Source organism: Amia ocellicauda, chromosome 5 (assembly GCF_036373705.1).
Source record: "Amia ocellicauda isolate fAmiCal2 chromosome 5, fAmiCal2.hap1, whole genome shotgun sequence".
NCBI lineage: Eukaryota > Metazoa > Chordata > Actinopteri > Amiiformes > Amiidae > Amia > Amia ocellicauda.
Window position 1 is genome coordinate 12,419,466 of NC_089854.1, and position 27,704 is coordinate 12,447,169.

Consider the following 27,704-nt stretch of genomic DNA (forward strand, 5'->3'; position numbering starts at 1 on the left):
CCCAGATACATGGGGATAACGTGTAGCCACTGGGCAGAGAGAGGGGTGAGGGGAAAAGAACAGAAAGATAACTTATCACATATTCATTTGCGATTACTTTGTTCGTGTGAAATTGAGAGTGGCACGACAAGCCCGCAGTCACAGTCCTCTCTTCTTTGGCATGAGGGCTGACCGGAGGCAGGTCTGCATCGGTGAGGCCCTGCACTCTCTGCCCCAGGAAGGCGATGTTGTGTGGCACATCAGGGCTGGGCGATACACATTCCGAATAACTTCATTTTTGGGTTTAACCGGTGAAGCATCAGTATCAAGGAGGACTTTTAATTGCCCTGACAATATGCTGAGCAGGACAGTGGGGATTGCAGACGTACTGAACTTGAAATATGGCAGAAAGGACAAGATGCAGAACCCGACGACCGAAACTCTGTGGACATCACCCCGCAGGGCAGTACAGTTCTTTAGTGAAGAGTAATAAATATGAAATACAAACTGCACAAAGGTTGAACCAAAAATAAAGGTGCTTTAGTCCTTTGGATTCTTTTATTTTTTTATTACAATAACCCCCCATCCCATAAAAATTACATCCTGCAAACTTACAGTAAGCTGAACGAGAAAATAAAAAAAATGTCCCTTCATGCAGAGGACAGAACAGGGAGCAGCCTAGAGACTGTGCCTAGAACCCCCCTCTCCACCAGGGGAAAGTGGACCAACATCACAAGTCTGTTCCTCTTCTATCTGTTTTTGGTGCGTTTGTCTGACTGTCCGTCCTTCTGTGCGTCTGGAAATGAGTGAGTTTCAGTGCGTCCAGGTTCACAGCTCTGCTCCTCTGTGCCCAAACTCTGGAAAACAACCCCTCCCTCCCCTCCCAACTTTCGTTGATTTTCTTCTGCTCCTCTACTGCTTGCCCAAGCAGTCCACGACCCCACTGCCCTTGCGCCCGTCGAAGAAGAAGAAATTCTTGTGCGGGGCGTCTCTCTGGGACAAAGCCTGCAACGAGAGGCATTTCAGGGGATCGATCCATCGCATCAACCGATCAAATAAAATCCATACACTGCCCTCTATTGCTTCCTAAGGTTATGTTGGTACTTACTCCTGCACTTTTATCAAATTAATGTAAATACCTCCAATATCAATCACTATGGCTGCCGGACCCCACTGCCCCATATTGTTGTAAGTTGTTGTACTGCAATTGTTCTGATTATAGTACGACTTTTACTGTGAATTGTACTTGACTGTGCTTTGTGATGATTTAACTTCTATTTAAATAGGACAAATGCTGTTTTCTGTACTTAATTCCACTTACTGTGACATGCAATGTCTTGTGGAGAAGTGTTTTTTTTTCTTTTGGTCGCATACGAATGACGATAATACATTTATTTATTTGGGTTAGGGCTCTTTGCATTATCTCGGTAAATGTTGACAGTAGTGCAGTGGAATGAACCACAGGCATGGTTAAATCATTAAATCTCAGAGGGGGGGGTCAAAGGTCGAGTGGTTTGCTCTCTCCTCCAGGCAGTACAGTAAATACAAAAAATTATTAAACAAAGGATTGAACAACAGTAACAGGGAGTCTTTCTTGACGTGAGGGTCAAGATGAGATGACCGTCACAGAGTTAGATGTATACAATATTGATATAAAACTCCCAAACAAGTAAAGAACAGGCACAAGCACAGCTGAAGCAGTAAACACAGAGCATGCAGGCCCCGAGGCGGGCGCAGGCTCAGAAAGTGATATGTTAATCTTCAGCAGCATGACAGGGTCTGTACTGCCATCGTACTTTGTTCAAAAGTGGATTTCATGTACTTGACCGTGTGATGTGAATTATTTATTTAATTAGTAATTTATTACTTTCATCTCCACTGTGAGAATCTAATGACTACCAGCGCTGTGTGTTATAATTGGAGCCGTTAAAGACACAACAGGGGAACTGACAGAATACTGGAGGGGAAAAGAGAGAAAGGAGAAAAAAATAAAAAACATTTAATATGAATAACACATTTCTTACATAACTGCTTGCAGAACTAGGTCAATGACATACCGGAGCGGGCAGACGGTTCTCTTCCGACTGTCTGAAGGGTTTGCACTGAATTTGGACTCCTAACACTACCCCCCTACCCAATCACCACTTAAGCAAATCATGCTTTATTGTGTGATGTTCTGCTGTCTGACCACTAAGCAGAACCGCTGCCCTCTCCTCCTTCTCCCCACCTCTCCCTCCATTTCCTCCCCTTTCCCCTCCCTCACCTCTCCCTCTCCTCTATTCTCTTCCCCTCCTCTCCCTCTCCTCCCTTCACAGCTGTCTGGCTCGAACGAGAACTCCTGTTCACACTCTAATTGCACCCGATTTCATCATTCGCAGGCTAGCAGGAGACTGGATGAGTCTAGGAGCCACGCTGGCCTTGTCTAACCAAACTCACTCACTCGCTCGTTCTCATCACAGCGAGACCAGACAGAGCTCAATTATTCTCCACTGTCAACAAAGATAATGACTTTTTTTTTTTTTTTTTTTACAAATAGAACAGAAGAATATTAAGTATTTTGTGTTGCTCTTGCTTGCTAAGACAGCACTGAACATGGGCCATGAACACTCTCCCTCCCCCCACCCCTCCCTCCCTGTTTCTCTCTTTCTCTCTCAGCAACAAACTCCAGTAGGCCTTGCCTGCAGCAATCTTACTCAAATACCCAGTTTGCATAACGGCCCAGCCGGGACAGATCTAAACCCTGCACGGTGACACTCGCCTGTATTATTGTTTTTAATTTTGGTCATCTCCTCACGTTAAAGATGGACCTGTTTGCACTGACACCTAACCTAACTGGCCACTCAAATCATCTACTGTAATGTGTGGATGATTTTATTATGATAATGTTATTTTTGTGTAGATGGTAGCCCTTGCAAGTGTTGTTTATATTGAGACGCTGCATGCTAGTATTCTTAAAAAAAAAAAATCTCTGGAGGCCCTGGAGAACAGCGACTGGTAAAATCAAGTGACTCAAACCCAGGCTCAGGGCACTGTCTTGTAGTTTTAAGTCCAAGCTGTTCCGGTTTCGATTGATTGATTGTTTCATTCATTCATTCAACTTGTTTTATTTGATCAATTAGACGTGAATGAGTTTAACAGGCTTCCTGGTAACAAACATATATACCAGAATATCCCGTTTATGAACTGTTAGTACGGCAATAACAATCACCAAACGCCCCCCCAGGGTCAGAGTAGAATGGTTCAATAAGAGGTTCTTTCTACTTCAGCATTAGACTTTAGCACCGGCAGCACAGTGGAAAACTACATAAAAAAGTAGATACCAAATACAAATTTGCAATACAATTCATTAGCGAGGCAGCAGGCAGGTAGGGACACAAAAATGCTCACCTTAACTATCTCCTGTCCCAGAACTCCTCCAACAACTGCGCAGACGGGGGCCATCTCAGAGAAACAGTAGCTGAAATCATGATACATAAATAACACATCCATGTACAAACAGCTGCCACTACTCAACACACACACAGGACAGGCACAAGTATGGGGAAACATTTTGACTTCAATGTGTTACAGTACTCTGGCACAACACCCCCCACATCGGTGCTGCCACCTTACCTGATGAACTCATCTGGGAGCAGCTCGCTGCCAAGGCCCATGGAGTCCAGGACGTCATCGCGGATCTGGAGCAGTAGCTGGGAGTCGGCGGGAAAGGTGGCAGGGTGGGGGTCGCGACCTTTGTCTGTACGGAATTTCAGGAGTACTGCGCGACGGGGGGGGGGGGGGGAAGAGAGACATTACAAGAAGGTCTTAACAATTGAAGCTTAAAAATAAAAGTTTGATACTACTACAAATACCCCACAGTTCTCTGGAAGAGTTAATCTACTAAAAAAAAAGGGGGCAGGAACAGGGGAGAAGAGGACAGCAGCCGTGAGAAACAGGAAATCAAAGCCACCGTGAGGAAACAGCCCAAACAGAACGGTGCTCTTTCCTCTGCACGATCTCCACACCAAGACACAGACGAAAGAAAGCAAACAAACATCGGGACGGTTCAATAGAAAGTCACAGCCCAGGATGCTAGCCTCTCAAGCGTTTTTGCCAAGCGTCTGGTGTGCCAATGTGTGCCTCCCCTCCCGAATCCACCCGCGCACCTTTAATTACTACCCACGGCCCCCCTATACACCATTTCCTGCCACCAGCTGTCCATCAACCGCCGAGTTTTAGGTCTCTGATCCCGCCCACCCCAGTTTCCAGTGGACACAGAACAGACACTGAGCCATTCTTCACAGGGCTGTACCTGCCTGGATCACTGCTCCTCACCCCTGCCTCTCACACAGACACACACACACACAGCCTCTCACACACAGAAACGAACAATCATGCACTTACAGACAATAACAAACACGCACACACACACTAGCACAATTTCTCTTGAATTCAACCGCAACACGTGCACATGCTCTCACACACTATCACGCTACGCTCACTTGTACACACACAAGTGCACGCACATGCAGTTGTACAGTGTAGTAGAGTTATAGTTATAGTTTAACCACTAGAGACAAAGTCAGTTTGGACAAAAGCATTTGCTACATAGAATTATTGGGTCAAATGTCAAGGAAACAGCTTCTACAGCACAGAGAGACTGAGGGAGACAGGAAACGATTCTTCCTCCAAGTGAGAATGTTCTGCAAGTGCTTCGTATTTATAGCACATACAAATATAACTTGAAAATAACCAAAACAAGAGAAGGAAATGTTTTTGCAATATGTATGTAGTGGCCTGCTTTCTATAACCAGGTCTGTTGGACTATTAAGGCGAGAGACGCGTTATCTAGTGTTTTGTGGTCTGTAATCCTCATGCATGATTAGCCAAGGAAAGCCTGTGATGGAACATGTCACAAGAGCCTGTATGAGGAGACTGGGCGGGGGCTATTAATAACGTCCGGGTGTCAGAGGAGCCCCAGGAAAAACACGCCAGAGAAAACGAAAACACACCTACTCACCTACCCTGCACCTGCACAGCCTCCCCTAGAGCCCCCACGCCTTGTGCCCGGCCCACTCCTCCCACCAGGTCAACAAAACCACAACTGCCATTTCTACGAGACATTTGCGTTCCCCCTGAAGGTTAGCCTGCCTTAACACTGAAAGTCTGTACTTGGTTAACTGAGGGACAGCAAAAACATCTTTAAAATACAGACCTGCCCCAAAAGCCGTGGACTCATTCCCTCCTGAGTTGTGAGGATCGGCTGGAAATTGGCCGCCGGATGACCTTTATTATATTTGTTGTTCTCATCCACTCTTTTCCTTGTATCTTTCTCTCCCTCTCCCCCCAACGTTAGCCACCCCTCCCCCCTTCAAAAGGCATCGCCTGCGGCCATTTTATCAGATCTGCTGCAAATTCTGCAGTTTTTTTTTTTTTTTTTACTTATCATTATTTTTTTTTAAACACAGGGAATTATTAATGCCAGAACAGGCCGTTATACTACAGGAGAGGCCGTACGCTGGAATGATTGACAGGTCTTACCGCACCACTTGCAAGCCCTGATACACGGACAGAACAGACCTGCTCCTGTGATTCAGTTTACCTGTGTGTTGCATAAGGGTACTACCTAGATTAATTAAACTTAAATTTAAAGATTGACGCACTACCTCTTACTAACCTGCCGAGGTGTCGATTCTGAGAGCATTATAAACTCTGCCGGGCAGAGATTATAATAGGGTCAGATTTCAGAGTTCATGACCGCAGGACGGAACAGTTACCTTGCAGCAGGAAGTAATCAGTGGGGGTGCGTTTCAGAGTGGCCTTTGCCTTCTCGCTCGTCCAGTCCACTTCCAGAGCCTCCTTCAGAGAGCAGAAACTTGACGTCTGTCAGGGAAGGGGAGAGGAGGGAGAGAGTCAAGAGAAATGGTCAAAATTGCACACAAGACACAAACGCAAAAAAAAAAAAAAAAAAAAAAAGACACCCACACAGAAATACACATACCAATACACATCTATATGCACAACTGAACACACACACCAGACAAATGGAAAAACAGACACACAAGATATAGAAACACTCACCCCTACTCAGAAACAGACACCTGCTCACACAGAAACCCACACACACCCAAGAAAAGACATGCACAGACGCACAAACTCAGACAGGCACCTGCCAGCTCCCCCCACAATGTATGTTATCTGTACCTTTTTCACCATGGTGGTCTCACTGGGGTCAATCTTGGCTTTCTTGGCCTCTGGTCCATCGTTGACCTCTTCTGTGGGCTTCACCACTTTCGGTTTCTCTCTAAAAAACAAACCCGAAAAACCACATACATACATTATTAAATACATTAATTAAACATAAATAAACAAACGAGTGTCGAATCAAGGTAGATTAGGGAAAATGAATGTGTTAAAGTGAGAGGAAAGGGGTACTGAAGCAACACAGTTAAAGTCTTAACAGGTGAGTCTTGAGCAGACACCAGAAAACCAATCAATCAATCAAATATCAGATTCACATTAACGGATGAGAAAGGTTGGTCACTCACTCCACAAACTGGTGCTCTGGCCCCAGGTTCGAGAACATGTAGCCATGGTAACCGAACACATCCCCGCCGAAGAACTTGATGTTGTTCTCAGTGCAGATCTGGTCGACCTGGATCATGAGGTCACGGGAGCAACAGGTAAGACACACCTGGGGAGGGAGGGAGAGAGAGAGAGAGAGAGAGAGAGGGAAGTGAGTCGGAGGGCAGAGAAGAGGGGGAGCAGGGACAAAGGATTCTGTCTGGTACCAGCACACATCACATACCGAGCTGCACCCTACCTTCTAATGATCTCTATTAAGTAAATTATGATATACTGATGGTTCAAATAACTGCTATATTAAGTTTACCATGAGGTAAGAGTTTTAATAGTGATATTATAGATACACAGCCTGCAGAAAACTGTGAAAAATCAATGAAAGAACTATTTTTACATGCAGTTTATTCACTCATTTGTTGTTGGAAGGAGAGATCTGCAGATGTATTCTTTCACAGCACTGCCAGAGTCAGACAGGCCCACACAAATAAACAGCTTTCAGGTCATCACCCAGGCCACTCAATGAGACAGAAGGAATTGTTATGTATATATTTATTTTCCAGCAAGATAACTTTAATCAAACGTTCATCCAAGGGAGCAGGAGCTCTATCTAGGTGCTGGGAATGGGGAGGGAGGGAGGGAGGGAGTGAGTGTGTGTGTGTGTGTGTGTGTTTGCAAGAAGAGTTTAACTGGAGATAACCTCAGCCCTGAGGAGTACGGGTATACCAACCCCCCCACCCACTCTCTCTTATCCTCCCAGCATGGGGTGTGTATGGGCGTCAGAACACTGTGTACTGAGGGGGGAGTCTGGGTTGCCTCCCATTCTCTAGAGACACATTGCAGATTAACTGGGCTGGGGGGTGATAGGATGAGACTAAATAACAGTCCAACAGTAAATCAAAAGAAAACTTATTTTTCTTTTCTATGCTAGCGATGTTGTTGGTGATAATCCATTTCTTCTATGCAAGGAGAGGACTTCTGATATGCATGAATGGAAGATGGAAGATGTGCAATTAATCAATCAGAGTATCAGGCAGTCAGATAGGGAATCAGTAAGTCAATTAGATAGTGTATCGTTCAGTCAGAAAGTGTGTCAGACAACATCAGTCTTGTGTATCAATCAGTCACACAGTCAGGCTAAGTATCAAATCTGTATCAGTCTGTCGGTCAGTCTATCAGGTCATTGTATCAGTCAGTGGATCAATGCCAGTCAGTGAATATGCTGCAGTCTGGCCCTGAGGGACAGTGAGGGTGATGACATCGTCACGTTTAGACAGCGGGAGAAACGCTGGGAAATGAATGAGAGCGGAAAGAAGGAGCAATCACCTTCTGGACACTAGACTGTGCGTGTGTGAGGGGGGTTCCCTCAGGTCACTGCAGCTCCAGGTGCATTATTAATTGGCCAGATTGCCAGAAAAGAGTACATCATAACTGCCAATGGGTTTGACCTCCGACCCCTTGACCATGATATAATACACCTCAACTCCTAATGCTGTTCTCACACTACCATCCTCTACCCAGGTCGTGCTCACCCCAGTCTGGACAGTGTCTGGCAGTGGGGCACATACAAGTAGTGTGAGCACACCAGCCTGGCTTAATGAGCACAAATTCCCACGGGTGCCACTCTGAGCACTTTTCTATAAGAGAGAATTGTATTCACTGCTTGACAAACTGGCAGGGGCGGAAGACTGCAGCCTGGGAGAAATGTAACTGTCCAAAACCACAGCTTACCCCCCCACTCCCACTGAGCCAGGGAGAAGCAGCAATGGGACAGGCTCCGGACACACAGGCAAACACTGGGGGCATTGTTTCCAGGCAGGGGAGGGGGTTTCAACCGACACAGCCGGACAAGAGCAAACTCAGGATGGTGAGAGAGACTGAGGTAGTGGGGTGGATAGTGAGAGACAGAGGGAGGCAGTGAGTAAGTCTCCACACTGCCAACTGAAGTGACAGGAACTCACAGCACAGAGTTCTCACGCTCTCTCAGTGTGTCAAATGTGCGAGAGAGTCTGCGTGTGTGTGTGTGTGTGTGTGTGAGAGAGAGACAGAAAGAGAGAGACTGAGTGTGTGTCTGTTCAACACTCGTTATTAAAAACTATCCCTCTCTCTCCCCATCTATCACTCTTTATCTCTCCCCTTCCCCCCTTGAACGTCAGATCACAGTCCCATTGGGAAGGCAGCACCAGAGTTGTGTAGCGATAGCAGCAGTATTATACGCCATGCTGTTGCCTGTACAGCCAACCCAGTCTATTAATCTTTCACAGCACAACCATCATCTGCTTTCAATTAGCCTACATCAAATAATGATTAAAGAATGAAAAACTATATTAGAATAAGAAAAAAAAGATCTCTCCGTTAAGCTTTCAGAGCTGCAGTGTCTGGAAGTCTGTCATGCAAACATAAGGCTGGACTGACTGAACTCACCAGAGGAAAGAAAGAAAAGTATAATTTTCTGTTTAATATTTTGAATTTGACAGCAATGCTATTCTACCTGTCCTTGTGTTTTTTCTGCCTTATATCTAGGCTACACTGGCATTATTGGAAAGAGATTCTTCACAGGTTTTATAGTGAATCTTGCAAGAGGATTTTGACTCTCGATTTCCATGCATCATCACATGATAAGGAATTAGGCCTAGACCACATCAAAACTTACCCAAGTGGTTTCATGTGCTGTCAGAAGCTTTTTACAGGTGTGTGATTTGCTGTTCGCGGGTAAAGGTTTTGATGTGGTCTAGGCCTAAACGTAATCGAAACACTGACGGAGTGCAGACGGGTTTATCGAGCTTACAGCTACATCTGGCTGCAGTGCAGTATTTGGTGAGAACTTATAAATAACCTTTGTCTTTGCTCCTACATATAATGTGTATAAATGCAAAATTAAGTCCCAGGCAAACAAACATGTACATTATGTATCTTGTGTGAATATTTTTTTTTAGAATGCGGTCTAGTCACCTTGGTAACAATGCCCGAGTGAATTTGATGATTAATAATGATCGATTAAGACGATGGACCAGATTATGTAGTTATTAAATTATACAGTGAGGTCCATAAATATTTATGGACCTAACTTTATATCTGTTTTAGTTTGAAAGGACTGCAATCCTCTACCAGAATGCAATTAAGTTACAAATAAATCGGTTGATTAGATTTCAAACACTTCAAGCAGGTGTAGTTAACAATCTCTAAACAGAGGATGAAGTTGACTCAGTGTGTTGCTTAATTTCCTTTTTGATATCTAGTATTTGTAATGAATATTCTCAGATTAACCTCTACAAAACAACTCTGAACTAGCAGGGTTGTGATGACTGGTTTGTTAACCCTGCTCTGGTACCATGAAAAAAAAGTTACATTGACAGTACCATTTGGGGTGGGGTCAGAGACCCCATGGTACCACAGCAGGGTTAATCTACCATCTTGGGGGGAGGAGAAAACACGTCGCCCACAGGAGGCGATTATGAGGTCATCCACCGCGCATTGTAATTCGGCGGTATGAGTGCAGGTCACCCTGGTTTAGGTGCGCCCTTGCTGTGTAAACTCAGTAACAGACACAGCCTGATGAGATGCAGTACTGGCTTTGGCAGAGCAGGCAAAACAAATGGTTACAATTCAGAATAAGAGGTGTGCACTGTGCATATTAGGCTCCCCATAAGGAGACTGACAAGTTTTCATGGTAGGAAGGGTGTGAGACTCAAGCATTTATACATAAGCAGACACATATACACATTGAATTAGTGTGACAGCAAATTAAATGTTTGATAATCTCTCCAGGGACATCCAGAATTACTCAATTTCTGAAACAAACACAAGATCAACAGTATGCAAATCACTCAAGGCAAGGAGAGGAGTGACCTTATAACGATGTATACTGATGAGGAGAAACCCATAACAGTACACCTATCAGAATCTGGTTTGGTTCACCTAACCCTACAACTGTCAGCAGAAATTAGAAAAAGAATTCAGGCACCATCTAGTGTTTATTTAAAGTACTGCAGAACAATATTTAATGTAAAAAACAAATATAAAAATATACCTATACACACATCTATATTGCTAATGCCAACATAAAAAAGGTATTCCACATACTTTTGCAATACATCCTGTACAATTTTAAGACCAAACAAAAGGCAAACATAATTTTAAGATAGGCTCCTAAAAACCTACACCTGACTCAGTTACCTTGGAAGAGACACAATCCTAACATCAATGGAAGTTTACAGATTTACCCAAACCCTCACCAAATTTAACCTTAATCAATAAACTTCATTTTAGTTCAATGGTTTGCTATATTACCCAAACAATACTCTAACAACAAGCTAAATGTACCCATAAGAGCATTCCTATTTTAAATGTACAACTGCCAAATGTTTGGTTTTTTTAATGTTAATTTCCCTTAAACATCCAAATCTTCAGTTCATGTAAAGATAAACATTAATTATAACATCGCCTATAATATATTGAGAACCTTAATATGAACAGTGATGCTGCATTGTAGTGCAGAGGAGAGATTGAATCACTACAACCCATTGTATGACATCAGTAGGCTGCCTGTCCCATTTTAAGCCCAAACAGCTTTAACCCCAGCCCTAGCCAACACTCAGATCTGAAGCTAGACCCATACACATCTACACCTGATTCAGTTAACTTAGTAGAAAAGCAATCCTAACCTGAACAGAAGCCTAGGTTTTCTGGGGACTCTAACCCTAAACTGGACCTAACTGTAACCCGTTTCATCACTTAACTTAAATGTGTGCATACATTTGCTAAATTACTGATAACTATTTTGAACAACCTTAGTGAAAACAGACCATTTCTATCTTCATCTGTATCCCTAATTCATGCCGAACTATAATATGGTGCAAAAAGAGAACTGACACTATAAACCACTATTACAGCAATAAGCACTTACCCCAATTTAAGCCCTAATGACAGCTTTAACCCCAAGCCAAGCAAACACTCAGATTTAAAGCTAGGCCTGCACAAACCGCTGTCCTTGGGTGCAGTGACCCACACAGCGCTCTACCACTCACCGCATCAAACTGCAGGAAGAAATCCCGGGGCTTGGACTCTGCACTCTCTGTGTCGGCCTTCACCTCCACCATGGGGTTGAGGTACTGGGCCCTCTCCAGGGATGCCTGGGCCCGGTTCTGCCCATTAGAACCTCCAGGGATGAGGAACTGGGCTCGACTGGACTCCTCCGTCACCTGGGGGAGACAGTGATTCTTCCTCAGTATGGTAGGGAGGGGGAGAGAGAGACAAGGAGAAAAGGGAGGAGAGGGGTACAGGAGTGGCTAATCTTTCACCTGTTCGTGGTCCAGCAGCGTCAGTCCTTTCACTCCGGCCAGGATGAGGTTTTTGGCAACTTCAGCCCCCAGCCCTCTGAGCCCCACCAGCAGCACTCGGGAGGCACGTAGCCTGTGGCAGGCAGCACGTATAAACACGTCAGTATAAGCGTTTTAATCGAGCCCAGTGCAAAAATGTGAAATAATCGTGAATTGAAAAAGGGCTATGGAAACTGGGCAATTCCATAAAACCGTGGACATCAATGCCAGTCACAAACACAAATTATTATGATTTATTGGCAGACGCTCTTATCCAGGACGACTTACAAAATATAAGCGCAACACAAAGTGCACAAATACAATGCAGTTCAAGGCATAACACATCACAAATTCCAATTCACAGAATACAGTGCAATTCAAAGCATAATACACTTTACAAATAGTTCTGGCCAGTTGGCTGGTGCTGAAACGAATCACATTACGTGATCCATCGTGCTTCTCATGCAATAGGTTTTGATATTTTGAATATCAAGAATGTTCATTGTGCTTTTATTTCGTGTGCAATAATTCAGAGGAATCATTAGGGCTGCATTATTACTGCAAAACACGGTTACAAGTTAAAAAATCAAATACGCTTTTGATTTCATATTCCATTGTTGGAACGTACTGTGTGAAATAATCAAAACGTACACTACATAATTATACAATTCACCTCTTCTGTGCATCAAGCCCCCATAGTCTAATCTGGCGGTCGTATTGCGCCGCCTCTTCTTCGCTGATAATCGCTTCTTTTTCAACCATGGTCGCACTCCGCTGTCGGTATATAAAACAGGGACTAGTCCGTTCTGGAAGTACTATATTTTTGTTAGTCAAACGAAAAAAACTAACAAATCCGGCTTCCCCAAATTAACAAAAGTCCCGCTGTGTGCGATTTGAATGGACGCGTGTTGATGACGTTACACGCTCCACAAAAACGCTGAAGCCGCGACGCGTCTCCACCGACACACCCCTGTCATGTGATGCGATTGTGCCACGAAAACGGAACTCCTGCTATCAGCCTGGCGACGTTTTCAACAGCCTGATTAGTTTACATTTGTGGATCTGATCGATATTACTACTCAGTGTAGCTGCATCGTAGGTTACCACTTCATGACAATCGTATGTATACCAATGTAACAATTCAGAACTATGGCAAGGATTGTTTATTGCGTTCAAAAAAACGACTGAAAAAAGGGAGTTAACCTTCGGGCATTTTCGTTCGCCGACGTCACTCAAACGAAGTGTGTTCAGAAACGGCCGTGAGGCTCGGAGCCCGTTGTTTCGTCATCTTCGGCCGAGCCCCCGCTTAGCTCCTCCCTCTTCCCTGAGTTACAGGGCCGCCGCCATTTTATGTGGATGAGTTTCATTTTACACAGCGCAACTGTAGGACGAAGGAGAACGTCAGGAAAAAAGTCAACCTCTTTCTTATAACTGTAAATGGGGAATTGACTATTCTGAACTGAAACTTCCAAAAACAACAACAGTAACCAAATAGCTCCAAGTCTGTGCCGCATAAGCCAGTAGATTACAGTGTCGAGTTGTGTTTTTTTTGCACTTAAATGTTAGGAGGAAATGGCTGTGGAAAGCATGACTGTCCATCCAATCTCCCCAACAACCTCCAACCACGAACACATCAACAGTCTTCTCACTGACGAAAGGTCGAGTAATTCTACCATCATATTTCTATACCAAAGTTGATTTAACCTGAGCTTTTTTAGGGCCTAAAAAAGCTCTGGCTTTCTTTTTCTTTTCTTTTTTTTTGGTTTCTTTTCAAAGGGATTAAAAGTCGCCTTTTTCTGGGGAACAAGTAACAGAGGTAACAAACGCCATCTTGAAACATTGCAGAGAGCCAACGACAGGAAGGTCAAACAATATATTCTGGGATCTATGTTCAGTATTTTTAACGTCTTGAAAATGAACAAACTTCTACATATTTTTGGAAAGGAGAAGACTTAAATGAATCTCCTGCTAGACAAAGCGTAATTAGTTATTTCCGTATGAAACCAACATTGGATTGCAAAAGCGAATCTGATGAAACCGCGACAAATATTTAGTAAAATATAATTTGAACAAAACTATATTCATAATAAATAGATATGGATCAAGATCAAAATTAACGTTTTTCTCATGGATTGCAGACTAGCAATCGTAAAATGTTAATTAGTATAAATGTTAATTATTTAAAAAAATATGTTTATATGCATATTGTGTACGTCATAGTTGTTTCCGGACGATAAACGGATTGAATTGACCTATATTTCTATATAGTATTTTTAAATTGATATTAATTACCTTATTGCTACAATCGTAGCTGTGACGCACTTTAGATCTCTTCCAATCTTTGGGCGCAATTGTTTTAAGATCAACTACTTTAAAAAACTTTTTATTTTATATTTTTTTTCTTCAAAATATTTGTTCTGAGTAACTACAGAGTTGATTCTGAATTATTGTTGCCTTTTTTTTTTAATCCTTTAAGAAAACGTCGATGCGATTTGCTAATCGACAAGTCCAACGTAACTAACGTTATTACCGTACGTAGTATTAGCCTAACACATGAAAGCATAGCGAATGTGTATATCTTTAACACGTTTGTTAAATAGAGAGAGTATGCATTTCTTTTCTTTTCTTTAAAGATTTCCCGAACCTGAATGCATGTTTTATGTTTTAGAAAGCATGGACGATTACTTTTAGGTTTATTTTGTAAACATAACGTGAAATGTTGTGCAACTACAGTAAGTTAACATTAAAAAAATCACACTTTACAATAATTACCCTCTCCACTCCTTCCCATACTTAGCTTAAAAAAAAAAATCATTATTAGAACGCAAAAAACTTTATAGTTTTTATTTTAACATTAAAAAGTCACTTTATTCTTGTTTTAAAGCCTATTTCATTCTCAGGTAATTTTCTTTTACAGTATCCCTTTATTACAGGACCAGTACAGTGTTTCAACGTTTCCAAAAGCATTCCCGAAAGAAAAGTAAACCAAAAACCCACAAAAAGTTCCCCATTTTAACTCCCTGCTTGCCATTGAGTATTTCTGTGCAGAGTAGTTGCAATTGAACTGTATCTTCATCTTTCCCCTGCAACTTAGCTGTGAGTCTTCCTTATTTTCCTCCCTTCAACTTATGAACCCCATTGCCAATAATAAAAATGGAACACTCTAATGTACCAACACAATGGATATATAGAAACAATTATGAATTCCCAATGCTTTTCAATGGAATTATGAAGATAGCCATGGCGACAGTAAGTATTCCATTATTTACAAAGAACGAGGCCTGCTCATCTTTTCAGAAAGCCTGCCTAGATCAGTTAAGTCAGTGAAACTTTTGAAATATTTCCTCGTGCTATCTTTTTTGTCTTTTGTGATCGCAGTTTTTCATTGAAAGCCTTGCATGCAGTCTGATATGTTGTAATAACTGGTAGGATTATTATGATTTTACTTACAATTCTAGAGACATTTTCACAGTGGGCACAGTTATCCAGTTAGGGTTATTTACTTGATCTTATTGTGATATACATCATTTTGGTATTGATTTTGAATGTTATAAAAATAAGCTCATTTTATATGTAGTAAATTAAGGCAACTTGTTAACCCCCCATCCTGTTCCACCAACACCCGCCTATAACCATATATACTGTGTATTTAAACAAATATTGTACATTACAGTGAACTCATTCAGTCAGCCAGTAACGTCACTTAACATGTTTGTTTGGAACCTGTTTTTGTTCTTGTAAATAGTCCCAGTTTACTTCCTGTACATGTCTTCCTTCACATTAGGCAGTACCTTAGGCAAGTACCAGTACCAGTTCTCCCAACACCTAGAGCTACCATACAACCAAAAGACTTCAATTTTGCCTGCTGTGTGTGTGTCAGTGTCAGAGCAGGTTACAGATCTTTAATTTTCACTGATGACTTTCTCTGCACCCAACACAGTCCCCCACCAAGTGAGCCACAGGCAGAAATACACCTGGACTCTTCTGACCAAATAACTTGGCTGAAAAAGCCCTTCAGGGGGTATGTTTTCAAGAGCAGGAACACAATTATATTTTGTCTCTTTGATTGCTGATGATGGGAATTATTTCTCATAGCAAGGTACTGGAATCTCCCCCTCCCCACCACCCCCCACCCCCCTATGTTCAGTTCCTGGTCTTTGCTCTGACACCTTCACACACACACACACACACACATACATATGGGATGACTGGTTTCCTCTCATTTTCAAACAGATCTGCCCCAGTACCCCAAGCACTCCCCACTATTGGCAGCATTATTATTTATTTTTTAGAATATTTTAGGTGAAAAAAAAGGTTAGGGTTTAATATATTTTTTTAACAATTTGCCTGAATATTTAATAAGTAGGTTTTTCTTTGCAACTTTTGAAATTCACTATGACAATAACGATGGGAAGAAAGCTGCACTGCCGGTGTGATTTTGTGATGAGATTTTTGTACCTGTATTTATAAAGTATGTAGAAGGTGTTTAATATAGGTACAAATTAAGATGTAGAAACTGGAGATAGACCTATATTCCTTGTGTTTTTATAACAAAGGTGTAGAAGTTGTAACAAATTGGTGGCTTTAGATGGCGCCTCAGTTTTGGTGAACTGGGCTGCCTTGCTTTGAAACATACCTGCAATATGGCAGGATAATTTTTACCATTGTTATTAGCATTGTCATATTGTCTTTTCCCCCCTCTTTGGCCTGCCTCTATGCATAGACTGAGCATTGCACAGAGAGGGTTGAGGGGGCCAGGAGTCGGGGCAGTCAGTAGTCTCTTTGTCTAATCTGTCAGCTTGCGCGATGGGATGTCTTGTGCACTGCCAGCTGTGCAAAACAAATTAGTAAAAAGAGCCCCTGTATTCATATAGAAAAGCTACCAGCATCTAAGCAGAGAGAGAGTACGTTTGTGTATCATTTGTATTATAAATGTGGATTAAGGGGACAATTAGCTTGTGTTTTAAGGCAATTACACCATTTTCTGCAAGCACTACATGCCTTCAGGTCAGAAAATGGAGAACTCCCACCAACCTGTGATTGTCTGGTTTTGGGGGAGGATTTCTTATAAAGCATAGGCTTGCATGAAATGAAAAATATATATATTTAGGCCGTTGAGAACTGCTGTAAGGCTACAAACTTGCCCACTAGTAGATATTCATTTTGTTATTAAATATGCAGCAACCTGAGCCTTGACTGCATCTAAATATAACCCCTTCAGCACAGTGGGTCTGCTCCCAGGCTGCCCTGCCACTTGACATTGTGTGCAGCCCGGGCTTGTGATCTGAGTAGTGTGTAGTATACAGTCTGCTGAACTGTAAGATTACATATTGCATGGGAAACAATGAAAACCGCCCCTCTCCCAATTTGTGTAAAAACTGGTTAGCGGCGAGTCCACGTTGAGTTACTGCGGCTCCCCTGTGCAGCACCTTCACTGCTAGCTAACGGCCGCTCGTGAGCACGGCTCGGGGAATAGATGGCTTGGCTCTGTGATCCAATCAGTCTGAGACGAATGCAATGGCCTCACTGTCAGTCTGCAGTGGCCCACCAGCAGCAGCACCTCAGTCTTTATTTATTTTCTTGGTTATGATTAACAGGGTTAAAGAAGCCCAGCCTGCATTCAGCCAGAGTGGTTAATGAAGGACAGACAGTATTGTAGCACTGGCATTGTCATTTTCCTTTTGGATTTTGGTTTAAGTGACAAGGTTCAGTCAAGGTTTTCTGTTCATTGCCATAAGTAGTTGGTGGAAGTCAGAGTAGTGATATCAATATTAATAATAAGGGGTGTAATACACATGGTGTGATGTATGATTGTAGTGGTATGCGTTTCCGTTAAGTGGAGACTCCCATCATCCACCACTGAAGTGTTAGTCCTAATCAAACAAGTACATAATCAACTGCTTCAGGTGAGGGGTGGAGGTGGCCATGATTACAGCAGTGCAGAAGATGCATAGACGTCTGTATCTGTGCGATGCAATAGTTCTAGTACAATAATACAAATCTTCCTAGTGTGGCACTAAGGTCACTTAAATGTTTTGTTTTTTTACCCCCCCTTTTCCATTGTTGTTCTTTGTTGAGTTTATCTCGGTGTATTTCACTTGGTGTTATATCAGGAAGGATGACATAACTTACATCCACACCCTCGAGCTCAGTTGCTCTGGTGGAAATTTCCCAGGAAAACTTGCAGCCTTTTTACTAGAGCTATAGCAGAGCAGTGCAGGGCGGTACATAGAGCACAGAACAGACCAAAGAAGAGCAGTACAGAGCAATACACAAACACAGGCAGCCGGCCCTATGACTCTCAGGCTCCAGGCTGGGAAATAAACAAGCGTCTCCCATGGTGGAGGTGTGGTGAGTTGTTCTAACACCAAAACAGGCCTGACCATAACAGGGAGCGGTTTAGGCCTATATCACAACCATTTCTTTTTACACGTATTTTATAATCTTCTTAAAAAAGTGCAGTGCCTCACGTCAGATTTCCCACCTGGAACAGATTTTGCACCTGAGTACACCAGGCTCTCTCTGTGCCCCTCCTGCCCTACTCTTTATAACACCACTGACACTCTGAGCGCCTGTACAGGATTGTGGGTGTGAGGGAAGGTAGAATGAGGGAGAGTCTCTTTACATTTGTATTATTGGAGAGAAAAAAATAACCCCTACGAACCCATAGTGACATATGCCCCATGTAGAGGCCTGCTAAATTGGTATATGTTTTCCTCAAGCCTGTTCAGAGTTTGAGACACACATACTGCGTGACAGGTAATGAAGGTTACATTGTAATCCTTTTGGGAGTTGCCTGGGATAAGTGTTTAAGTGATTATTAGTAATCATAATAATATGGTACAAATACAGGTTCTATAATTTCTCTTTCTCTCTCTTGCTGTGCAGTCGGGAGGATGGCGAGCTGGAGGAAGGGGAGCTGGAGGACGACGGAGGGGAGGCAGAGGGGCCGGGCGGGGGAGGTGGTGGCGGGGGCGGGGGTGCGCAGGAGAAGGTCCGGCACAGCAGGGAGCGGCACGGCAGCGGGTCCGATGACGACAAGGACAAGGACAAGGCCCACCGGCGTAAGAGGAAAAAGAGGAAAGAGAGAGAGAGAGAGAAGGAGAAGAGGAGGGCCAAGAAGAGACGCAAATCCAAGCACAAAGTGAGCCTCTTACGCATTGTCACACTGTACCTATAGTTCTAAATCTATAGATAGAGAGAGATGTAACTCTGCACTATTACAATTAGGACCTTTAACACCGTTTCTGTGTGCGTTTGTGCCTCTCCGCAGCGACATGCTTCCTCCAGTGATGACCACTCGGATTTCAGTGACGATTCTGACTACAGCCCCAGCGAGAAGAGACACAGGAAGTACAGCGAGTACAGCCCCCAGTACCCGCCCCAGGTCAGTCTGCCAATCACAGCCTTGCGTATTCCAATTGCAGAACAGGATTCTGTAGCAAACCAGCGGGTTCCATTTCTATAATATTCCTCATGTCTGGACATTAGCTGTAATGTTGCTGTCCCATAGAAAGAGTCAACAGCATTATAGAGCCCATAAACTACCTTGATTTTGTTATACATATATGTTTTTAGTATTCCTCATGGTAATAGAATGATAGTATTATATGTCCACTGACACACACTCTTCCCCTCCTCCAGCCTCACCCGGGCTACCCCCCACCACCACCCCCCCATGGCGGCCCCATGCCCATGCCCATGCCCATGCCCATGCCCAAGAAAGGCGGAGGCTACATAAAGATGGAGAAACAGGGCTACGGCTACGACGACTATGAGGAGGAGCTGTACGAGGGAGAGGAGGAGGAGGAGATGGGGGAGGAAGAGTACGATGACTTTGCCAAGGAGCTCAACCAGTACCGCAAGGCCAAGGAGGGAGGAGGTGGAGGCGGGCCCCGCGGAGGGCGAGGTAACTGGCAGAACACGAGTATTTGCGTCATTTGAGAGTTCATTATGAGAGTTTGTTTTCCATGGGGCACAGAACTGAACTGAATTGTGTATATTTTTTTTAATTACATCAAATGTGAGGCATAGGCACCTACTGCCCCAGCCTGCTGGCTTATTCACAGCTGGCTCCTGTCCTGATCTACTTCTGTGCCACACTAACAATGAGTCAGAAATCAGTCTTAATGTCTTCAGCTACGCGAAAAAGCACTTGGATCTTGATTTGGAAAGCTATTCAAAACCCTGTGGCATCTACACTGTTGGTGGCCACCGTAACAGCTTAAAAAACAGACCATGTTGAGCCTATGTCCCAATTTGGAACAATTTGGTGAATTCTGCTTCAAGGGCATATATGCAGCATGTCAGTTGGCTTTGCTGTGTGTGTGTGTTTGTGTCTGGGTACATCAAAACGGGAAAGCTAAAATAAAATTAAAACAAAAATTGTTCCCTTTTGTTTTCCTCAGGAGGAAAAGGGCGGATCAAGAACCAGCGGGGTCGCGGAAGAGGAGGGATGAGGGGACGTGTCGGCCGGGGGGGAGGGGGCAGGGGCCGGGGGCGGGGCAAGATGGGCGGGGAGAACGACGACGGAGATGGGATGTATGGAGAAGAAATGGAGGTGAGGCGTCCCGCTGGCTGTCAATCACTTGCAGGTCTCGGGGGGGGGGGGGGGGGGGAGAAGAATGCGGGGGCCCGGTTCGCCCATTTTCTTCATTGGGTTCCGTTGCTAATAACTAATTGTTGTAAAGGAGGATTTCATCCAGCTGTTTATTCAGTAATCCTTAGTAGTGATCCTGTCTGCATTCAGGCGTCTTGTTTCAGACTCGCACAACTCTACGTGCGGAGAAGTACAATCCCAACACGAGTCAAACCCGGCTGGGTATTAGAATTATAATCCATATCATTAGTATTACTATCACTCTTCATGGTGCACACTACTAAAGACCGGCTATGACACACCCCTTATCAGTTCAAATAATGATGATAAGCAAACATATTCATACGTAATTACAAAAAAAAAGACTTTTTTTTATGTTTAAAAAACTTAATTGTCACTACTATTAATAAAGGATGTTTCTCCTTGTTTTTAATCTTCGCTTTATTTTGTTTGTTTGTTTGGTTGCTGTAGTATGGAGAAGACGACTACGACAATATGGGTGAAGAGGAGTACGACGATTACTCCAAGGAGCTCAACCAGTACCGGAAGTCCAAAGAGGGCCCGCACCGAGGCCGGGGTCAGTCTCTTGCAAAATGTCAGATATCAGCGGCTCTGAATTTATACTCTGGCTTGGGTCCTCGTATGCATGTACGCGTGTATGCATACTTGTGTGTGTGTGGTAACTCGCTCTGTTGCTCCTGCAGGTGGTAAAGGTGGGAGGGGCCGTGGGAGAGGAAAGGGGGGCCGAGGCATGAACCGGGGCCGGGGCAGGAACCACCGAGGTAGGGGCCGAGGAGGGATGGACTGCGGTGGTGACGACGACAACAATGGAGACATGGACATGGGGGTGAGTGAGAGTGACTGAACACAGCTGACCCGGCAGGATACTCACTGCCCGTTTCTCTTTCTCTCTCTCTCTCTCTCTCTCTCTCTCTCTCTCTCTCTCTCTCTCTCTCTGTCTGCACAACACCCAGAAAATGTGCTTTAAAACTTACACAATTTGCAGTCGGGTTTAATGTCACTTCCTATTAGAGTAACAGTCTGGCTAGTGCCACCTAGTGGTAGTTCATCTGTGTAATCATGTAGTATAAAAGAAAGCAAATGTCAGTTCCTCTTTTCCAAATCCCTAAAACTACGTCCCTGCTGAGTCTTTTTAGAGTAGTGTCGTGCTGTGTTTAAGCAGTGTCCCTGTGCAGAGCAGTGTTGTTGTGTTGTCCACTGTGCCTCTGTGGTGTATTGATTGTGTGTCATGTTGTTGTCAATGCTGTCCCTGCAGGATGGAGGCGGTGGCGGCCCGCGCAGGAACGACCAGGACAAATCTCACCAGCAGGTCTCGGACAAGAAGGGCAAGGTCATCTGCAAATACTACATCGAGGGCCGCTGCACTTGGGTACGCCACACCGGTGTCACTGCACGCTCAGGATCAACCTGGGGGGCAGTCGGTGCATAAGTGATTAAATTGCACGCTTGGCCGGAACTGGTGTATTCTGTGGTCTCAGAATTTTCAGAGAAACAGCATTCCTTTTAAGAGGGCGATGCGTTCCTTCAATGTTCTCTGTTTGCCTCCTTGAAGTTTGTTCACCAAATGATGTTTCCTGATTGTCTGTTTCTTTGCAGGGGGAACATTGTAATTTCAGCCACGACATCGAGCTGCCCAAGAAGAAGGAACTGTGCAAGTTTTACATCACTGGTTTCTGTGCCCGGGCTGAGAACTGTCCCTACATGCATGATATCCTTTACTGCTTCTTGCTCCTGCTGAGGCATAGGCAATGCTAGGCACTAGCTGCGCAGCCATGATGCTGTATCACGCAGACGTGGACCAAACTATTAGTAATAATATAATGTCTATGTGTGAGTGGTGGTATGTGGTTCGACTGGCTTGTGTTTCCCTTAACCTATACCCACGGGACTTCCCCTGCAAGCTGTACCACACGACGGGCAGCTGTGTGAATGGGGATGACTGCATGTTCTCCCACGAGCCGCTGACCGATGACACCAGGGACCTGCTGGACAAGGTGAGTGCTGAGCGCCACCCTGAGACGTGCCTTCAGCATCTTACTGCACTGCAGCGCAATACAGTGTAGTACAGTCAGTAACCAGGCGTCCCTCTTTTGTCCCTGCAGATGCTGGCAGAGGATGCGGAGGCCGGAGCAGAGGATGAGAAGGAAGTGGAGGAGCTGAAGAAGCAGGGCATCAACCCCCTGCCCAAGCCCCCCCCCGGGGTCGGCCTGCTACCCACTCCACCGCGTCCTGGCCCCCCCGACCCCAGCTCCCCGGGCGGCTCCATGCCCCCTTCGGGACCCCCGGGACCTCCCCCAGGCTCCATGCCCCCTGGCCCCCCCTGCCCCCCTGGTCCCCCTGGCCCCGGCCCCTGCCCAGGACAGCCCCCACCTGGGCCACCCCCCATAGGGCCACCGCCACCCTGTTCTGGGAACTCCCAGAAGAAGATCCCATCACTATTCGAGATTGTGGTGCAGCCCACTGGACAGCTGGCGCAGAAACTGGGCGTCAGGTGAGCTGGAGTGACTGGACACTGGGGTGGTTATGCTCATCATTGTTTTATTTGGGTTACCTTAACTCATGTAACTGAATTGAACTTGTTTACTTATCTTTTTACTTATTTTCAATTATCTGGATTTGATTTTGTCCTGCTCTGTGAACTGCTAAAACCTGTTGCTCCTTTCTTCTTCAGAATATATATTTTAAATAAATGTATACACATACATCTATATATAATGTAATATTTTGTTGGTCACTCTGCTTGACACTCTTCCTTTCTCTTACAGAGGTCAAGGTGGTCCCCCTGGCCCCCCTGGTCCTCCAGGTCCTTCAGGTCCTCCCGGCCCTCCTGGACCCCCTCCGCCCCGCTTCCCTGGCCCCCCGGGTCCCCCAGGGCACATGGGACCTGGCCCACCACCTGGTCCCCCAGGCATGAGGCCCCCAGGCCCCCATGACATGCCCCCCATGGGTCCCCCAGGAATGAACCAGGGGCCACCCCCCATGGGTCCTGGCCCCCCAATGATGCCAGGATTTGGACCTGGCGACGGGCCCCCCCACCCGGGCATGATGCCCCCGGGGCCCCCCCCTCCTGGACCCTTCTACGACAACTTCTACCACCAGCAGCAGGGCATGGAGATGGAAGGGGGAGGAGAAGACGGTGAGTGAAGGCGTCTGTCTGTTTGTCATGTGCCAGCTCTCTGTGCAGGTGTCTGTGTGGGATACAGGGTCGTAGAGTGCAGCGCTGTGCAAGAGATTGCCGAGTAAAAGTAACAAGGGCATCTCTCTGTTCCCTGCAGGAGAGGAGTATGAGGAGTACGGAGGGATGGAGGAGGAGGAGGAAGGAGACATGGGCTCGTTCCGGGAGCCGCCCCCAGGGGCCCAGGGCCCCATGATGGGCATGGAGCCCCCCCCCAACGCTGGGGCGCCCAGTCAGCAGCAGGGGATGAACGTCCCCGATTTCCTGCCCGCAGCCCAGCGCGCACTATTCATGAGGATCCAGCAGAAGCAGCAGGAGGAGGAGGAGAGGGCCCGGAGACTGGCTGAGGGTGGGGGCGACAGGGACGCAGAAGGTACGTGTGCTCTCTCTAACCGTTAATTTATCATAAGTTTATAAATGCTAGAATTACTAGCATTTTGTACTATGTTTGTACTAGTGTGAATGTGGTCTGACGGCTCCTTTCCTTATCTTTCTCAACAAGGCGACTCGGCTAACTGGTATTCCAGTGAGGAAGAGGACGGGGGGGGCAGCGTCACATCCATCCTGAAGACGCTCCGCCAGCAGACCCAGGCATCTGCCAAGCCGCACCCGCCTGATTCCGGCCCCCTGGGAGGGAATGTGGGGCCCAGCGACCCACGGCTGCAGAAAGCTCCCCCCAGCAGGCCGGCTGACCCCCGCCTGGCCCGAGACCCCCGCCTGCTGAGGGCTGGGGAGGATGGCAGCCCCTCTGCTCCTCCTGCCAACTCTACCTCCTCTTCCTCTACTTCTTCGGCCCCGGCTGACCCCAGGCTGGCTCGCCTTGCAGCCAAATCAGACACACCCAACTCTTCCTCCTCCTCGTCCTCCTCATCTCCCCACGGGCACCACAAGTCCACCCCAGCCCCCGTCTCGGCCTCCTCCGCTGCGGATGAGGAGGACGGGGAGCGCGTGCTCAGGGACAAGCCGGTGCCCATCCCACTGGAGCCGCTGCTGGGGGCGTCTCTGAGGGACCCGCGCTCGCAGCTGCAGCAGTTCAGCCACATCAAGAAGGACATCGTGCTGCACAGGCCGCACTTCGCCCGGGCGGTGCTGTGGAACCCTGAGGACCTCATCCCTCTGCCACTCCCCAAGCAGGATTTCCTGCCACTGCCACCCGGCATTCCCCCTGTGAGCGCCCTGGACCCCCGGCTCAACCGCGCCCAGCAGCAGCTCCACACCGCCGCCCCCGCGCCACCACCACAGCACCCGCCACCCCCACAGCTCACGCCCGACCCCACAGCTTCCTCCGTCTCTCCCGCTGTTAACTCTTCCTCTGCCTCCTCTTCCTCTTCATCTTCTCTCCCGGACTTTGAGTTGCTGTCTCGCATCCTGAAGACGGTGAATGCAGCTTCAGGCAGCTCACCCACACCCTCGCAGGGCCCCTCCTCTTCCTCTTCCTCCTCCTCCTCCTCCTCTTCCTCCTCCCAGCCCCCCCCCACTTCCACGTCTGCGTCTGCCACGGCGGGCGCCCCTTCCGGCTCATCTGGCGGAGCTGTGGAGAAGCTGGTGGATCCCAGGATGGCCCGCAAGACCCCCGCCGACCCCAGACTGCAGCCCCAGAAACCAGCACTCAAGCAGCCTAGTGAGAGCCCTGCTGCCCCTCAGGCAGCCCCGCCCTCGCCAACTACAATTGCCCCCTACGACCCCCGGCTACTGTCGGCAGGCGGGTCTAGCAGGGCGGTTGGGGGCAGTGGAGGGGGCAGCCAGAGCAGCGTGCTGAGCGGGATCAGCCTGTACGACCCAAGGACTCAGAGCTCGAGCAAAACGGAGGGCGCTGGCAGCACTTCATCCTCCACGGCCAACTCCTCCTCTTCCACGGGGGAGCCCAAACCCCCTGAGGCGAGCAAGAGCAAGTCCAAAGAGCCCCTGTTTGTGCGGAAGTCGGCTCTGGACCAGCCGGAAACGGAGAAGAGCTCGAGTGAGCCAACCACAGATCGATATAACAGCTACAACCGACCCCGGCCCAAACCCACGCCCTCCCCAGCTTCCGGAACCGCGGGCGGGGGGGCAGGTTCGGCCTCCTCCTCTTCCTCCTCCTCCAGTGGTGGGGTCGGGGGGGGTCTCTCGGCGGGGGCCGGTGGGAACCCAGAGTCGGGCCCACAGACGCAACAGCCCCAGCCGGGTGTCCACAATCTACCGGTGTCCACGCTTTTCGGGATGGTGAAGCAGGCCAGCAAGCCCAGCGGAACCGGGAGTCCGTTTGGCGGCAACAGCCCGGCCCAGCCGGACAGCGCTGAGCAAGATGCGGCTTCTCTCAAGGACGTGTTCAAGGGCTTCGACCCCACCGCCTCCCCTTTCTGCCAGTGACGGAGGCGTGCGTCCTCGGACTATTTCACTTTTTTGTTTGTTTGTTTTTCCGTTTTGTGTTTTGTTTTAAATCTCCCGTATGCGAGGACGAGGAATGCAGTATGACGTGACGAAGGACTGTTGTGTGTGCGTGCGTGCGTGTGTGTGTGCTTGTGTGCGTGAGTGTGTGTGTTACTGCTTTGTGACACCGTACAGTGTTGGTGCATTTGCTGGTTAGGGAGGGAGGGGAAAAGGAACAGCAGCTTCTATTTTTAATAAAACGATTTAAAAGAGAAAAAAAACTAAAGAAAAATTATCGTTCCTGTAAAAAATTCAGTTCCTGTTCCTTTACTTTACCAAAAAATAAAATCATAATCAAATCTAATGGAGAAAGAAAGAAGAAAATCGACAAATTTCTGCTTGTACATAACCTTGTTTACTTTGTGAAAGAGATTTTCAATGTTTTTGAAGTTAATCAGAACACAGTGATCGGTGTGGGTGCACAGAGGGAGACGAGGTTCCCGTTTTTTCGTGAGCCCCACCTATTTTGTATTACATTTCTTACTTGTCATCCTACCAGCCTGGGTGTCTGTTTCTGTATTGCTTTTTTTGTTTCTCTCTCTCTCTTGCTTTGTCAGCCTGTCTTATGCATGGTTGTATAGCAGTCGCCCAGTTACAAAATGAGGAAAAGGAAGAAAAGTAATAACAAAAATCAAGCATGCACTGCCATGAAACTTCCAAATGTTTATCCAAATCAGACACACAATTATGCATTTATTTTGATTTATTTCCACTAGTTATTTGAGCCTGACTGTTCATTTCAAAGCAAAGCTGGAGACTCAACCATCACCTGTGCTGTTACTTTCCCCCTCTTTTCAACTGTCAATAATTTAACGGTTTTAAATATTCTAGCTCTCAGTAACTGCAGTATGTTAGATGTTTTTTTGGTGGGGTGGGGGGAATGGGTTAGTATTCCTGCTTTAGGCATTTGTTGCTTTGTATTTAAAAACACAGACAATTTTTCTGCCACTTAAAAAGGAACAGGAAAAAAAACTTTTACAGTCGCTGTTTGAGAAGCTCTTTGTAATGTGTATTTTTTTTTTGTATTTATTATTTTTATACTTTAAAAACAAATCTGCTTCTTCAGTGTCATTTGGAAGTTGAATCTGTCCTATTTTTATTTTTCTCCACACCTGAACACTTGAAAAAATCTGAAGTTTGTAACCCTTAAAAAGACAAAAAAATATAGAGATGGACTTCTTCTTTTCCAGTTGTTTTAAAAATAAAATCTAAATAAACCAGCGATTTCCACCTTGGTCTGTTTAACTCGGGGAGCGTGGACTGCATAGTGTAGATTTTTCTGTGCCAATTCATCTTGAAGCGAGTGCAAAGATGTCGGCTAGTCCCTGCCACCTTGTTGTCTCTAACTACAGACGCAGTGTGGATTGAGGGTGCTGATAATGATCTGAAGCCTAGAATTCTGTGTCATGTATTTCATTGTCCCTCCAGTTAGTTTTTACTGAAGTCTGCACATTCACTGTACTGAAATTGTTATTATTATTGACACCAACTGTGTAGACCCCCACAAAATACTTCAGAATTATTTGCTATTGAGTCATTTGCTATTGTTATATCACGATATCATTGATATAATTATTCTAGACTGATTTTATGTTTTTTGTGATGTGGGTGCAGCGCCCTCGAGTGGTTGCATTGTGTGCATACAGGA

General features: G+C 46.0%; 2 protein-coding genes across 2 annotated transcripts; one reads left to right on the forward strand and one right to left on the reverse strand.

Annotated features, from left to right (window-relative positions):
- Window positions 1-518: 518 nt before the first annotated feature.
- sae1 (SUMO1 activating enzyme subunit 1) lies at window positions 519-12,847 on the reverse strand. The gene is made up of 9 exons (XM_066703863.1): window positions 12,529-12,847; window positions 11,838-11,949; window positions 11,565-11,738; window positions 6,507-6,652; window positions 6,163-6,262; window positions 5,736-5,841; window positions 3,592-3,736; window positions 3,367-3,436; window positions 519-984 (listed from the first exon to the last, which is right to left on the reverse strand). Exons 1-9 carry the CDS (start codon window positions 12,615-12,617, stop codon window positions 892-894), a joined length of 1,035 nt encoding a protein of 344 aa, XP_066559960.1. The 5' UTR covers window positions 12,618-12,847; the 3' UTR covers window positions 519-891.
- Window positions 12,848-13,119: 272 nt separating this feature from the next.
- On the forward strand, window positions 13,120-27,276 carry zc3h4 (zinc finger CCCH-type containing 4). Its single transcript, XM_066703864.1, has 14 exons — window positions 13,120-13,513; window positions 18,744-18,999; window positions 19,129-19,242; window positions 19,500-19,764; window positions 20,264-20,415; window positions 20,926-21,031; window positions 21,159-21,301; window positions 21,731-21,844; window positions 22,072-22,183; window positions 22,360-22,469; window positions 22,578-22,966; window positions 23,241-23,611; window positions 23,751-24,023; window positions 24,153-27,276. Exons 1-14 carry the CDS (start codon window positions 13,428-13,430, stop codon window positions 25,994-25,996), a joined length of 4,335 nt encoding a protein of 1,444 aa, XP_066559961.1. The 5' UTR covers window positions 13,120-13,427; the 3' UTR covers window positions 25,997-27,276.
- Window positions 27,277-27,704: the final 428 nt, after the last annotated feature.

Excerpts from the sequence above, each read along its gene's own strand:
- sae1 (XM_066703863.1), bottom strand. The coding sequence starts at position 12,617 with ATGGTTGAAAAAGAAGCGATTATCAGCGAAGAAGAGGCGGCGCAATAC. Across the intron at positions 11,950-12,528 it reads GGGCTTGATGCACAGAAGAG|GCTACGTGCCTCCCGAGTGC; the intron begins GTGAATTGTATA and ends TGCCTGCCACAG. Across the intron at positions 11,739-11,837 it reads CGCTGCTGGACCACGAACAG|GTGACGGAGGAGTCCAGTCG; the intron begins GTGAAAGATTAG and ends TGTCTCCCCCAG.
- zc3h4 (XM_066703864.1), top strand. The coding sequence starts at position 13,428 with ATGGCTGTGGAAAGCATGACTGTCCATCCAATCTCCCCAACAACCTCC. Across the intron at positions 13,514-18,743 it reads AGTCTTCTCACTGACGAAAG|TCGGGAGGATGGCGAGCTGG; the intron begins GTCGAGTAATTC and ends CTTGCTGTGCAG. Across the intron at positions 21,302-21,730 it reads ATGGAGACATGGACATGGGG|GATGGAGGCGGTGGCGGCCC; the intron begins GTGAGTGAGAGT and ends CTGTCCCTGCAG.